Here is a 16143-nt window from a genome sequence, read left to right on the forward strand (position 1 = left end):
ATTGAAGGCCATGCTGCCTAGGGCTGGTGGAAGTTGCAGTCAAAAGCACCTGAAGGGAACCAGGTTGAGGAAAGCTGGAACAGAACAGTAACAATTGAAACTATCTCTCTTGAAATGCTGCAGATAGCAGGCAAAGGCAGGCTAGATAACAGCATGCTCTTCTCTTCAAGTCTCAGACTGCAGCTTGGCAATAACATGTGGCAATTTCAATGCGTCCATCTGTCCCCATCAGTCTAGATGCCTGGGAACTTCCGCCAATGAATTGCAAATGCCTATTTTCAGCCATTTTAAGTTGTTCATAATTCTTTTGGCAGTTAAAAACAAATGAATCTGTATTTTAATTAAGACTTCTCTTTTGCTAGCATCCTCTAGCTGCTTCTTACAGCTAGAAACAATACCTTTGTTTCAGAGAGATCTGCAGATAATGAGAACTCTTCAGCTAGGATTGCCATACATCAGGAAAATTCCTGACATGTCCTTGTTAGGGGGTGTATAAATGATGTCATGGGAGAATTTCGCAAATTGTCAGGGGAAACCCAGATGTATGGCAACGTGATGGAAAAAGAAGCAGCAACAGTTCCAGAAGCTTAAAATCACTATTTTGGGGGGAGGTTTTCCCAAAAAAACTAAACAACTTTGTGGGTGTCAGGAAATGTATACTTTTTTAAATATTGCAACCCTAAGCTTCAGCTAGCTTATCTTTCTTTTAGTTTAGAATGAGCTGGTAGGTTCTTTTTTTTTAAATTGCTGTTGAAAATCATGAGTAAGGATGAATGAATGCAGGCATCAAAAGAAGTTTCATTTGAATTAACAATAAAAATAGAAGGAAATATGGAATAAAAAGAGCAGTAAGTAATGAGATTTTTGCATACTCCAAGATCTGGAGCCTTTTGTAGAGAAACATTCAAACAGTGTGGACAACAACAGCAGAATAGAATGAAAACAAAACCAAACAGCGGGAAAAAAGTTAAAGCAAAGAACAGCATGGGACTGAAACATTCATGCAGAATCACCAGTTTGCTCTGGAGACTGGTTTTAGTGGTCACAGAGGATTTATTTACAACAGCATTTCTCTAATTAGGGAGGAAAAAGAATTAAAAAGTCAGGGTGAAATATTACTCCAAGAAAAGCTAAGTGCATTAATATGCATATGATATTTAAGGACCAAACCACAGCATAAAATGCCTGAAGACATTTTATATTTTACTTACCCTTGCAGAACTGCCCAAACTGTCTTCATCAGAATCATGTCTTCGGTTGCAATTGGAATGCCCCTACATTAAGGTTAAAAGAAAAGAAAGGTGCAGAATTTAACTTACATTTTGCTAAGAACCTTTGCAGCTTTAGGAAACAATTCCCTTTCCCAAGATTCTGGAGTGATGCATCCATTTCAATATGGAGTAAAGTTGAAATATTTCAAATAGTGAAGCAGAAAATGAGTAAAAATGGTGTTAGTTCTTATCAGTGCTTTTTTTCAAGGGTTACTCAAGGGTATGAAGTACTGGCAGCTCTTTTTGTTGTTAAAAAGTGGGTCACTTGCTGTAACAACTTCATGGTACCGACCTATTTTTCTAGGAAAAAAGCACCGGTTCTTATAACAATAGCTGGAAGAGACATGTGTCCCTTCCTACCTCACCTGGGGTGACTAGCAGTTGCCCATAGGTGAGCAGAGAAGTGCAGGTGAATCTGCCCCCTCCTTTTTGCCACACTCCTTCTGTCCTCTTTCCTCTGATGTTAAAGAGAGATGGACAGAGGAGACAGGCACCTGTCACAACATGGCATTTCTTTCATGCAGGCTGCATTCACACTATGCATTTAAACACACTTGACTTCCCACAAAGAATCCTGGGAACTTCAGTTTATCCTTTCCAGACCTACAAGTCACAGTGCCCTTAAATTACAGCTTGATACCCTCCCAGTTGCCTGCTGTGAGCTTCTGCTCACCATTCAAATCCACAGAATGAAAAACAAGCAGCAAATTATATATGGGTTATATAATACAAAACAGGATGAGGGGGCAAGGAGAAGGCTTATTCACTCTGGAGGGAAAAGGCATTACTTTTTCTCGGTGATCCATGTCTTCTTGTTCACTCCTCTTTTCGCTGGGGTATCCACTGTCACCTCCATTTTCGGAGTCCTACAGAGAAATAACAGGATACAACGCCCGTGCTTTCTCTGAACTCTCAATGTGCAAAGGCAGTACAAATACCCGGTACTCCTGCTTTATAAATTCAGCTATTTCCTTCCAGGACAGTCATATAGCAGCTTTGCACCTTGTTTTCTCAACACAACAAACCAGACACGAAAAGATTATTCCTAACTTGATCACAGAACTAGTGGCACAATGAAGGAAAATCAAGATGACTGGGGAAGTGTACACATGTGTAGAAACAGTAGGTAATAAAGATCCCTGCTTGTCTATACTATAGATTGCCAAGTCTATACTGAAATGAATGCCCACCAGAGGTATGATGTTTGCTCTAGAGCAGGGATGCAAGACGACATTGTTTTCCATTCCACACCGTATTTGTTACATGCAGCAGTTTCCGTTCCACCACGGGTCAGCCTCACTGTTTGTTGTGGCAAAATTATGTAACTTTCATAATTTATGTAATCATGTTATACCACCCCGTTCATTTCAGTGCAAAGGAAACCCAAAGCAAGGGAGGCATAATCAATTAATATCATTTGCTGGACTGAAAGCAACGGCAGCAGCAAACACCTATCATATTCACCGGATTGATTTCCTTTCTGGACGCAAGCTAAATATGCGCACACCAGCAATTTCCACTCCTTTTTCTGCTTTTTTCTGAAATACTTCCACATCCTTGTCCTTTCTGACTAGGAGAGTTTGTGGCATTTTACAATTGCATGGAACAAGAGTGAGGGTCTTACATTAGATTTGTTTTTATTAAGTTTTGAAACTGAAATCAGCCACAGAAAACTAAAATAAATAAATAAATACTTTTAGAAGTCTAAACACTGTATGGAGTAGAGTGTCTCTGCGCTCATATTTAAATTGAAACAGATAAAGCTTATACAGTCCCTCTGCATGGAATGTTGGGCTCAAACTGGACATGACAACCAACACTCATGTTTAAATACATGAGAACTGATGTGATCACATTGAAAAGGGGGTCACCACTGTGGGGCTTGTGGGTTCACATGTGTTCTCCGAGTTTGTCCTACCCCACTCCACCTCGCTGAATTTAGGATTATAATGATTATGTCTTGCCTCACCAGCTGTATTCTTCAGGAAGATATTGCTATCCCCCACCCCAACCTCCGGCAGTAAATTAGGATTGGGGGAGAGAAGCAAAGACACTTTTTCAAGCATAAATGGTGGTGGCTGGGGTGGGAGATGAGTCTGCATGTGTGTGCATGGTTGCAAGCATGAGTGCATGTTGGAAGCATGCAAATGATGCACTCAACAGTTTATCCAGTTTGCATGTGTGCCCACGGGCCCCAAAAGGATGGCACTCCCTGCCACAGAAAGAGTAGCTCTGGTTGGAAGAAAAGCACTCGGGTAGAGGGGCTGGGGGAACAAAATGAAAGGTGAGATGAGGATACTGCACTCCTCAGGTGCACGCCTCTTTGCTTTTGAAATCAGATTCCTATCTCACTCTTTCTGTGTTGCTGGGGCAGCTCTTAAGAACATCAGAGCAGCCCTGCTAGATCAGGTCAAAAGCCTATCTAGACCAGCATCCTGTTCTCATAGAGGCCCACAAGGTGCTTATGTGACGTTCCACACTTAAACACACACACACACACACAACTGCCACAATCACATCTACTTTGGCACTTACCCGTTGATTGTCAAGGCCATCATGAACCAAGTTATCCACTTCATTGAATACCGGCCAGTCTAGGGGGCAAAATGTTACGCATTACCTCAATGGCAATAGTCTTGATTCACAAAACACCTCAGGGCCAGAACCACTAGATCTAAAACAGGACCAAGGTACAACTGATTGGCAAGCTGCACTGTGCATCACCGATGGATAAGGGGATACGCACAAAGCCTGTTTAGGCTCAAATTAAACTCCCCACCAAAAGGAGCAGTCATTGGTGGTGGTGTTTTTTCATTCAGTGTTCCAATAAGGCTACCAGGGATCTGGTACGGTGGGTGGGGGAGATGTCAACCCCCAAAGCCACATGGAGGGCAGCCATCCTTTTCTCCATACACTTCCTCTGCACTTTAAAAATAAATTATATACCACCATTTGTCAAAAGACCACAGAGCAGGGCCCATTCACACTTCTGCTTGTCCCATGCCTAGAAAGCACAGAGCTGGGCGGTTCTGACTTTGCCCCGCTGCTCGCCCTCAGAAAACCAACTATTTTCTGTGGAAAACCTGATTGCTGTTTATTCCGATTCAGCACTAAATTGTGGGTTTTTGCAGGGAAAAGCAGCAGGGCAAACTGAAGTGTGGAAGAGCCTGCAGTTTACAACATAGAACACAAATGTCAATGCTATCTGCACAAGACAAAAACAAAAAGTTACATAAATACAATTAGAACAGTAGGAAATACATAATAAAGTAAAAAGTAAAAAGTAAAGTAAGAGAAAATCAGCAGCAGGGTGTCTAAAAAAAGATTCCTGCACTGCAGGCTTGGACTAGATGGCCCTTGTGGTCCCTTCAAACTCTACAGTTCTATGATTCTATGGAATACAGAACCTTCCCTTTATTTAAGACATACACCGACCGGCTTCCTGGGAGCATTATAAAAGATTGTTTTACCATATGAATACACTGAAGTTACCAACTGCTCCAAGCAGCTGTAAAAAATTTTAAAAATAAAGGAGGCACAGCTTCTAAGTATATCAGTTGTGTTTCTGCAACCCATGCATGTATCGGTTCATAGAATATAGAGGGGAAATCCACCTGCGTTTGTTCTGATCCGTGCATGGTCTGGGGGTGGCCAAAATGGGCAGGCCCATCCCTAAATGCAGAGTGAGCCAGAATCCTCCAACAACCCTATGCACCACTTACGAAGATGTTCAGTTTTGTGGCTGTGGGGTGTCGCTGATGAAGGTGAAGACGGCAACGAGTCGAATGCCACATCACTCATGCTCTCATCTCCAGAGTTTTCGGACAAACGGAAAAGCAGAGGAGGCCGGCTGCCAGAGACGGTTCTAACACGGCTGCTGCCACATTTTTCTTCTGTGCCTCGCAGAACGGTCTGAGCATTTTCCTTGGCAAAACAAAACAAAACTCCACATGAAGTGCCTCAGATATCAGGTTCCCGTTTTCTCTTCGCAACATTTGAAGAGACAAACCACAATCCAGTGACACGTTCCAGGCATGGCGGGCCCGATGCAGCCTTTTCCAATCTGGTGCCCTCTGGGTATTGTGGACAACCACTCCCATCAGCCCCAGTCAGTATGGGAAATGTTGCTGTTATGCAGCCATAAAGAGCTGCCCTGTCTTTACCAACCATTTCAAGGGAAGATGTAGACTGGGGACAATGAAGGAAAACATCTGAAACAGACCCAGGGCCCAAACTAGACTCGATGCGTCATATCCGCACAATACACTTAAAACACATGGCTTGCCCCAAAGAATCCTGGGAACTGTAGTTCCTTCCCCACAGAGCTAGGATTCCCAGCACCTTCAACAAACCACAGTGTTTGGGATTATTTTGGGAGAGCCACATACGATGTGGGTGTGTCCTTATTTATGCAATTAGAAATTGTGAGAATGGGTTAAAAAATAGCAAATAGCAAGTTCTGTGCCTGGAGTAAGAGGAATTTTACCCCTTAAGGACAAAGGGGTAAAATTGTCCCAATCTCAATTGGATGCTATATGCTTTGGGAAGAAAGACCCCACTGGTGGAAATAAGAGCTTTCCTTCCAATGCGAATAGCAGATCCAGGACCATGGGGGGGGGGCAAGAAAACTGCTTCTTGAATAACCAGAGGCATCTTTTTAATTAATACGCTCCATTTCCAGCTCAAATGGAACAGCAGTGATTAGATGCTGCTTAGCTGTCTAGATCTAGAAGCAGACCTGGATATGATAGCAAAATGGGTCACAGTTTAGTGGTACAAAAGGGAGCACTTACAAGCAATTTATTACTTCGAAATAAGGCATCTTTCTCTTTGGTGGAGAGGTCAAAAGGTGTCAGTCCCATGCTTTTGCAAATCTTGTTGCAGGAATGAGAATGAAAAAACAAGGCCATCCCTCGCACACCTGAGGGTATCAAAAGAAGAATTTCAGCATGTGAAGTTCTAAATCCTCCCCCTGAAATTGTGCAGAAACAGGCACCTCTCACTGTTGTCAAAACACCTTGGGACTTCAAAATGTTGCACATGAATAATGGCATGTTTAAACGGGGTTATGGAATTTTATTTCAAGGGAAATAAGCCACAAGGAGCCACATTATTAGGGCTCCTTGACCAATGGCTGCAACGTAAGGGGCAGTTTGCTTCAGCATCGGCCCCAAAGCCCGTCAGCACTTGGGGATTGGACTAGATGATGCTCAGGGTCCCTTCCAAATCTACAATTCCATGATTCTATGAACCACTTCACTAACGAACTACCAAGGCTACAAAAACGACAGGCCAGGTTTTACCTAGGTTGCCATCGCCAAAGTCTGTGCCACTCTCTGTGTGGATCTGAGGGTCTGTGTAAAGATCTCCGACTCCTTGGATGTCAACGACAATCAGCTGGTGTCCCGAGCGTTCGAATGTGAAATGGCTAAAAGCCTGCAGGAAATTGTAAGCTTAGCAACATAGGAAGCTGCCTTATACCTAGTCAGACCAATTTAGTTCAGCATTGTCTACCCCAGCTGTTCCCAAAGTTCCTGCTTCCTCCCCCCCCCCAACCACTTGAGAATTGCGGAGGTTCTTGACAGACCACTTACTGATTTTTCTGCCTGTCTGCAACAATTGCAATGCTCTGTGCTAGATGCCATATGATTTGTAATTGCATTTTCATTGCTTCGTTTATTTCTCATGCATTGCATTTTACTGTGTTTCAATTTGGATTCTGCAGATTGCAAATTGAAATACAGTAAGATACAATACAGGAGACAGAAGAAGCAATAAAAATGCAATTGGAAGCTAATAGGAATATTTCAAGGGATATCCACTGTCTCCCGTCTTCAGCCACAAATTCACGGACATGCTGTGAACCACCTGAATGATGCTTGTCTGTGGACCTCAGTTTGGGAACACCTAATCTATGCTGAATAGAGTGGCTTTGCAGGAATTCAGGTAAGCGTCTCTCCCAGTGCTATTGGGAGACGCTGGGTGACTGAACCATGCAGAGCAGGTGCTCTACCACTGAGCTACAGCTCTTGCTCCAAATAAATATAGAACTAGAAGGGGAATCTTCCACCTAGGAAGCTGTATGCACAAGCCAGCAACCTACAGAGGCTCGACCACCCAAAAATGAGAGGCCACAGCACAATGGGGAAAAAAACAGGCTCACCCCTTGGATTAGGAGCTGCTGCACACTAACTGCTTCCCAAACAAAGGCTTGGCCACACAGTTTCCAACTTTTCAGAAGCTACCTAGGTACGAGTATAACATCTGGACCAGCTCCAAGACAACTTCAGGCAGAAGGCAGACTTGGAGCTCCTGCCTTCATTAAGCAGATACCAAGGTATTCCCATTTTCCTAACTAAAAAGTAATGGAATCTTGAAAGCTAGAACCATAAAAGCTTAAGGGTTATTAGATTGGCAAGCTAGAATAACTCAGCATAAAAGCATTACAAGGGCGGCAGTCAGGGTCGTCTTAAAGGGATCGGCCGCCGTGGCGCAACGACCCCTCGGCGCCCCCGGTGTGCCGCCTCTCCGCCCGCCTCCCTCCCACGCTGGCCGGCACTCTGGGGGGTGGGCAAGCGGGGGATGAGGGGTGTAGCGCTGGAGCGGCGCTTTGCGCGCCCTTCCCAGCGCTCCAGCTGGGGCTCCGGAGGGCAGCCGGCTTGCAGCCCGCCCACCTGCCCGTGGGCAGGTTGAGGAGGGGGCGCCTGGTATGCTGGCGGGCTCGCGGGGGCGCCCCTGGGGGGCCTGGCGCCCTGGCGCACCGCACCACCCAGCATCTATGACGAGATGGCCCTGGCGGCAGTATCACAGAGCCCCATGTAACAGGCATATCAAGCATCAGGGAGTGTTCATGTAGATAGTCTCCAATTCAGAGACAGGAAGTCAAAGCAGGGATAGCCATAAAAGTGTGAGCGCCATCTACACTGCAGTACCAGCTTGCCAGGTCACTCAGTGAGGTGACCTCAATGGGGCCAATCCCTCTCCTCTGGTCCCCGTAAAGCCCTTATCTCAGAGCCTGGTCCTCAGTCCAAGCGACATTGGTCTTCTTTTTTGAGGACACAGCCTAAGCTGCTGCTTGACTTTTCCAATCGCTGCCTCAAATCTTGACCCCCTGCCTGGACACTTGGGGCCAGGCATCTGCTTCTGGACTGCTTCTGCTGACAGCCAGCTCAGGCCGAAAAGGCCCACAGCTAGCCCACTAAAACTAATCCAGTTACCAAGAAAGTCTCACCTGCGGGGTGAGGCGGATGTTGTCGTCTCGCACAAATCCTGAGTTTGAGTTGTACTTGATGTATTTGCCCTCGATGTAATGTTCCAGGTGGAACAGAGGCTTGCCAGCTCTGTCCTTCATTTCAATGATACAGGTCTGGACTATGTCCACCTGAGGAAGGAAGCAAGGAAGTTTTGAAGAAACTGTGAGGCCCCCCCCCCAATTCACGTCAAAGGATAAACTCTGGCCAAAAAAGGAGGCTATAAAGGAACACGGGCTGCAGCATACACACCATATTTCCAAAGTATATTCAAAGCACACTCCCCCAAAAGCATTGTAGGAACTGAAGTTTGTTGTGGGTGTTGGGAACTGTAGTTCTGTGAGGGGTAAACTTGTTGTTATTATTGTAATATATTTATTTATACCCTGCCTTTTCCCCTGTCGGGAATTACAGTTCCCAGGATAAACGTATGCAGGTAAATGCTGAGGAGCCGTTTCCTGAAATCAGTCTAGAATTGCTGATATGCTTTATGGCATTTGGGCAGAAGGGTGTGACACACAGCTAAGTGACTTCACTTGAAAACAATTCAAGTTTCTATTTAAAGAACAGAGGAAATTGCAGCCAGTTATAAATTACTCCTTGTGCCCAATCCATCAGGAACGTTGCCCGTGTTACACACTCCACTGTGGAAGACAATCACAGCAAGTTCCACTGAAATGGTCATGGATTTAGTCGTCGTAATTAACCAGCATTAACATTAATGGGGTTTGCATGGCTAAGTTGCTTCAGAAACTCAATGAACTGACTTGGAACAAGGTACCTGCTTGGGGGGCTTGTGCCGGTTATACTCTTCTCCCCACAGCTTGGCCTCCATTTGGAGTCGCACGTCCTCAAAGTAGACATCCCTGTTGACGGTTTCTATGTATCTCTTGGCAACGTAGTTAAAGGCACCTTTCCAGTTATGAGTGTGTAAAAAATTCGATAACTTCTTCCTGCAAGACCAAAGACCAAGAGAGAACAAGGAATAGAATTATTATTTTTTAACTTAATGCTCTTTGAAAACATGATAGCTTGGGAGCCAGGATAATTTCTGCAATAAGGTGACATTCTTATATTTCTTATATTTCTTTTTTTAAAAAAAACAGATTTTATTATTTTCTGCATTAAACAACATATTTCTTATATTTCTTGCCTGTAGGGCAAGAATGGGAAATCTCAGATTTAGGGCCAAATGTGGGCCCCCACATCTCTCTCTCTCTCTCTCTCTCTCTCTCTCTCTCTCTCTGGCCCTGATTGTTTTCTTTTCATTGCTTTTAGGCTCAATCTCCCATCCTGCAAAAAAAGAATATTTGTAAGCAGAGATACACTTACGTTCTGAAGCATTCCCGCATTGCTCCACGGCCAAAAGGCTGAAAACCAATATAAATATGATCAATCATTACTCATCCGAAGGTTATTTGTATTTGAAAAATTCTACCTGTACTTCCCCCCCTCCCCAGCAACTGAAATAAAATCCTACGAGCTGCAGGCATCCTTTTGAGAATGCAGAGAACTGTCACAACAGCTAAAGCATCCGTACTGGAAATACACTCTCCAAAGTCCATGTATTCCTTACATGTGTATTCAAATATTTATATCCTGATTCCCGCCCTTCTAATGCACTCATATTACTCAGGAGCAGCCATTTGCAACAGTTAAGAACAGCCCAGTCCATAATGAAAGATCAATATAAAAATCAAACGATGTGAAAACAGGCTCATCAAGCAAAACAAAACAAAAAACCCTGAACTAGGTTACTTTACTGTATTTTAAATTTACTGGGAGGGCAAGAAAGAGCTAAAGTGGGAGTTAATGGCCTCTTTCCACAGCATTCTGTAATATGTAGACAGCGCCTTTTAAGCGTGAGCTAAGCCCTAAAAGTAGTACACTTATTCTTTATTGTAGCTCACAAGCAGAAGCTTTGTAATTGCTTTGGAGGTTGAGCTGCAGGCTAGAATTGGTGGGAAGGAAGCAGTGAGTGTCCCCCATCCAATTCTTCGCAGCAAGTATCCCCTTCAAGATGCGATTAATTCCCAGATGTTATTAATTCACTTTCACCCTTAACTGGGCTCTGAGATGGGAAGGTGATCTGAGATGAAAAATCATGGGAAGGCATTTATTTGCATGAGAATATTAGCCGGTGTGGGAAGGGTTAAGCATCCCAGTCAAAACAGGTAATATGCAGATTTGCTCCAAGCAATGAAGGTCCAGAGGGAACTTGCAGGCCAAGTACTGAGACTAGGAAATAAGACTTGGCAGGTGAGAGATAGGAGACTACTGCCCTCCCAGGCCAAAAAGGGGGAAACTCCCTGTTGCATATAAATGTGTATATCAATACCCAGGGTTAATGTTTTCTGTGGGAAAGTATTTTCAGAATGGAGCAGCCTGAAGCAACAACAGGCCCAGTACAAACTCCCATTTATTTATTTATTAGATTTATTCCACACTTTTCCTCCAAGGAGCTCAAAGCAGTGTACACATTTCTCCTCCTTCCCATGTTATCCTCACAACAACAACAACCCTGTAAGGTAGGTTAGGCTAAGAGATAGTGACTGGCCCACGCTCCATATGGCCAAGAGGGAATTCGAACCTGGGTCTCCCTGATCCTAGTCCAACACTCTAACCATTACACAACACTGTGGCGGTTAAATGGCTAGAAAAGGAACAGGGGAGACTCAGGTGCGTGTCTTCACTCAGCCATAATGCTCACCAGGTAACCTTGGGCCAATCACTAACTCATAGCCTAATCTAACTTTGCAGGTCTGTTTTGAGGATAAAGAAGGGGGCTAATAGATATCCTGGAGGAAGAGCAGGACTTTTAAAATGCCATAAATAAATAAACTCGCCAACAATCCCCCCCCTGTCGTGGGGCTGCCTCCATTAAGGCAGGTGGGACTTGGACCGGAAGCCAAGGATTTGCAAAGTCCTCACCTGTGAAGCCATTTTGATCAGAACCTCATCCTTGACCCACTCTCCAGTAACAGCATTGTATCTGCCAAGTAAGAAACAACATGGGTTTGATAGTTAAAAATCACCAAGGAAGAAAAAGAAACTATTATTTGTTTTAACCACACTGCCAGGCTTTAAATGGGGAGGGTCTCCTTTTCACTTTTGAATTTCCCACAGTGTCCCAGTGTGATGCTACATCTGGAGCATTGTGGGAAATTAAGAAAACAAGAAGAGCCCTCATGGCTCAGATTGACGGCTGACAGAACCCAGTACCCCACTTTCTAGTGTCCAACCGGACACTTCTTTGGAAACCCACAGATAGTGGAAGAGAAACGTCCCTGCTGTTGTCTCATGTCTCCCAAACAAAGCTGACTGGAAGGTCTGGGAGAGAGAGAGAAATCATAAAGACATGAGTCAGTAGTGGGTTAGCCTAGAGGCTGGAGTCCTTGCAATTCCCTGAGAGTGCTGTCTGCTGGCGACTGGCATGCTAGTGTGAATAAGCAGAGAGCAGTACAGAAAAAAGAGGAACAAATGAAAATGGGATTAAGTATACAAGGGGCAAATAATTCAGACATGCCCTTAAGCACAGCCACACGCCACTGTTTTAAGGGCAGGAGTAGCCATTTTTCCTTGGCAGGCTGCCTAGCAAAATTGCTATTTCACTTTCTACCAAGTCATTTAGCCTATTGGGATATTATCTGTGTACCCCACCCAAGGGAGTTATGCGTGTTTACATATTAATATATACATATATACTTTGGAAGACAACCTTCTGGTGGTAGGGGTCAAAGTAGAAGTAATAATGAATCGTTCGCTGTTTGTTTATTACGATACACTTACGCTATATTTCAGGACAAAAAACAAGCCCTTTCCAAGGAGCCTCACAGAAACAACATTAAGCAATTTAAACACACACACACACACACACACACATACACACTATTAAAAATGAAAAACATCAGTTTTTAAAAAGTGTCAGAGAAATATTTGTGATCATCATTTGAGGCCCTTCTCCATGTTCCCCCTTCAAAGGAGATTTATAGGGTGGCAACACAAGAACAGGCTTTTCAATGGTGGCTTCCTGCTTGTGGAGACTGCAGGAAAAACACAGTACAGTATTTGTGGCCTCTTTGGTTGGAACAGGATAAATAGACGTGTTTGTTATATTTTTGTTGATTCTGTTTATTATAATTGGTTTTAGTATTCCTGTTGTGTTTGTAAATCACTCTGACTCATCTTTATGAGTAAATCAGCTAATAAATATATATAACAACTCTGAAGGGTAGAATGCAATTTGGGTTTCCTCTCAGTGAAATAAATTCAACGGACAGGAGAAAACCATATATGGCTACAAACCACTGCCCACTTTCAACACCCTTAATCACTGTTCGGCTGAACAAGAAACAAATATTTTAGGAGCGCCCCCCAACCGTGAAGGGCAGAACAACATCCTTGCTTTAGTTGTGTGATTGTTTTCACTGCAGGTTTTCTTTTATCAAGAATGGTCGCTTCACATTCAGCTGAAACAGCAATGTTGCCAGAGAAAAGATAGCCATCAGCTGCATATTTTTGGCACCAGCTAGGGAGAAATGCTGTCTCTTTTTGTCCTTAAAACTTCTGCAGAGCCACATGTGACTGTGCATAAGGGTTTTTGGGGGGGGGGGGGGCGGGGAGCACTGCACCATACTTGAAATAGTTTTTTCTTTCCCTTGTATGTACAAGAATGTGGATTATTTTTTTCCTTTAAAGGAGCAGCACAGCAAACACCACCAAACATGCTGAGACCAGGCCTCTGTGAGCACATTTAAAGCACATTCCCACCCACTTAATAATCCTGGAAACTCTGGTTTGTTAAGGGAGCTGAGAATTGTAGCTCTGTGAAGGGTAAAAACTACAGTTTCTAGGATTCAGGTGTGGGTGTGTGCGCTTTAAATTAGCTTTTAAATGTATGGTGTGGAGGCAGCCACAATCTGGCTTATGTGCAACTCTGTACATGGGGATTCACATGTTGCTTATCACTACATGCTGTGCAACACACATGAAGCGCATGTGAAATTGGAGAAACTGGTCTATGTTATTAGTTTGTGAATTATTAATTTCATGTGAGTCTCAAGGAGATGTATGAACATACCACAAATTTATTATTATTAACATTTATATACCACCCTATGCCCACAGGTCTCAGGGAGGTTCACAGGATAAAATCACACTATACAAACACAAAATATATAATCAAAATACAAACAAGAACAACCCAATAACCCTCATTCCCCCCAATAATCAGAGAGGGAAAACAGAATTTAAAACACACGTGCACATATTTGTAATGAAACATATAAAAATAAGCACCCGTCAGGTACCGTCAAGGAGTAATTAAAATATCAATTTAACTGTCTTTCAAATCAAAACATTGCCTCCCAATTGCAACCATTCATAGAAGCTCCCTGATCCTGTGGAGGCCTCCATGAAGGGGCACTGGGAGGCAATTTTCAATTATTCCCCCTTCCTTCCGCAGCCCTTGCCCCCATCCTCAAATGTGATCCAAGGGTCGGGGAAACTCTCAGGACAGCATTTGGTGGGGGCAGAAAGTAGTTTAAAATACAGTATGAAACAATGGAAGTTTGAAAAACAATACAGAATTAAACACCTAAAGTAGATACTTTTTCATCCAGCTGGAAGACCTTGTCGAAACAAAAGTGTTTTCATGTGTTGTATGGAGGAATTACAAATTTCCATATAGCTCCATGACTGGTTTTCCCCGAGGTTTTTGTTTATAATGGAAAGGGGGAAGGGGGTTTCAGATTAAGCGAAGGACTGACTTGAACTGGGAAGAAGGGTGTGTCCAACACTTTCCTTAAAAGTCGCGCAGGAGACCCATTTATCAGCCAATGTATTACAAATACTATTTGTCTTTTTCTACACAGACTGCGATTCAAGATCTTTTTAATAGGAAAAGAGAGCTATAATAACTGAAATGTGTTGGGCAACCATCTATTTCCGACAGTTTTATTCCACCTTTCCTCATGTAATCGTGCCATAAAATGCTTAGTTGCACTCATTTCACACCCAGAGAATGCACACTTCAGATGTGCATTAGGTACAGTATGTTCCTTGTCTGCCCAGCAGGAACGCACACAAGTCAGAGGTCAGCTCTGCTCTGAGCACGCTTGCACTGGTCCTTTTTTAAAAGGTTTACATTCTGGCTGTGCGTAGCAGAGGAGCACGCACAACCAAGAGAAAGCAAACACTATTTTAAGAATGGCAGAGCGCGTTACCAAGAGGCCCAACTATTTATAGCTTTGCATAAAAACATGTTGGAAGGATTTTCCTCCTTATGAAGATTTAATTCCTAAAACAACAGCAACGAGCTCACAATTGTAGCTTAGGACAAAGAAGAAAAAGATAAGATTTGGAGAATCAAAAATCAGGATACGTGCAAGACATGTTTACAAGGGGTGAGGCAGGGGGCAGTAATGGACAAGTCACACGGACTCTGGATAACCAGCTTAACTCCGGTTCAGATAAAGGCTGCCTAATTTGTTGGTAGGCACTGTATTTATTTTAAAAACCTGCAATGGAAGTTAATAATAAAATGTGAAATAGAACAGAACACCCGCAAGCAAGAACCTATCAGGGCATACAGACAAGAGTCATAAATACAACAACTAATTAAAAGGAGTAATGTGGTTATTGCCCATTTTGTTTAACCTATTTGCACATCAATCAGCAGCAAGCCTCCTCACATCTTCCTGATCACATATTTTTCCTTCTTGGGTGCCACTAAAAAGTCCATACTCAGGGGGAGAGAGATATTAATATTTGCCTCTGCCTCAAGATGCTTCCGTTTGTTTTCACGTGGATTATTTTGAAAAAGAAACAAGCCCCTTTGACACATAGCCCTGCCCTGCCAGTGCCGGCTTAGCCGTTGGGCAGGGTGAGGTCACTGCCTCAGGCTGCACGCCTGCAGGTCTCCCGACTGGCCTGCCACCTCTGCCATCAGCAGAGGAGTGCTGCCGCAATCGGCACCAATTCTGGGCAACATTGTGCCCATTTGGGGCGAGATCTTGTCCGAAATAGCACAAGATTTTGTAGAGCACCCAAATTTTTTTTTTAAAAAAAAATCTTGTGTGATTTGGGGCAAGATCTTGCCCAAAATAGGCAAGATCTTGTATGAAATCTGTGCCACCATTGGTGGATGTAGTAGGGCACGTAACGGCAGCAGGAGCAGGTAGGTAGTGGCAGGAACAGCGGCTGTTTCACCTTAAGCAGCAAAATAGGACATGGTGCCCCTGTCCCACACCCCAAAGCTTAGAGGGCACACATGCAACATCAGTACTGGAAGCAGAAGTGCCTACAAACCTGTAACGTGTTGCGTTTTCCGTTTCAATGTCCTCCAGATGAAATTCCGCCCATGGGTCAGGCATGTGCTTGGCTTTCTCAATGGCATGCTTCCAGGCTTGCTGCAGAAGTTGGAAAGTGTTGAGTTATTCACAAAGGGCCATCAGAGATAATGCACAATCATTGATCTCCCATCGTACATCTGGACCTCAATCTTGCAAAGAGAAGCACACAGGGAGAGCCCTGAAAACGGTGGAGGATATAGGATATCCGTCTGCGGACACAAGTCTCATGGGCCTGCCTCTGCATTTGGACCTGTTTTGGAAAAACCACAC

The 16143-nt window shown here is 43.8% G+C and overlaps 1 protein-coding gene across 3 annotated transcripts in view; it reads right to left on the reverse strand.

Annotated features, from left to right (window-relative positions):
- EEF2K (eukaryotic elongation factor 2 kinase) overlaps nucleotides 1-16143 on the reverse strand; it is a 40482-nt gene that overhangs the window by 6117 nt on the left and 18222 nt on the right. For all 3 annotated transcript variants that reach the window (XM_033168082.1, XM_033168084.1, XM_033168083.1), the window contains 11 exons: nucleotides 15830-15930; nucleotides 11453-11513; nucleotides 9854-9891; nucleotides 9303-9474; nucleotides 8503-8652; nucleotides 6575-6707; nucleotides 6065-6192; nucleotides 4994-5195; nucleotides 3807-3865; nucleotides 2060-2137; nucleotides 1212-1274 (listed from right to left, as the gene is read on the reverse strand). In XM_033168082.1, the coding sequence (XP_033023973.1) occupies nucleotides 1212-1274; nucleotides 2060-2137; nucleotides 3807-3865; nucleotides 4994-5195; nucleotides 6065-6192; nucleotides 6575-6707; nucleotides 8503-8652; nucleotides 9303-9474; nucleotides 9854-9891; nucleotides 11453-11513; nucleotides 15830-15930 (1185 nt within the window). The remainder of the gene's footprint in view (nucleotides 1-1211; nucleotides 1275-2059; nucleotides 2138-3806; nucleotides 3866-4993; nucleotides 5196-6064; nucleotides 6193-6574; nucleotides 6708-8502; nucleotides 8653-9302; nucleotides 9475-9853; nucleotides 9892-11452; nucleotides 11514-15829; nucleotides 15931-16143) is intronic.

Source organism: Lacerta agilis, chromosome 13, assembly GCF_009819535.1.
Source record: "Lacerta agilis isolate rLacAgi1 chromosome 13, rLacAgi1.pri, whole genome shotgun sequence".
Lineage (NCBI taxonomy): Eukaryota > Metazoa > Chordata > Lepidosauria > Squamata > Lacertidae > Lacerta > Lacerta agilis.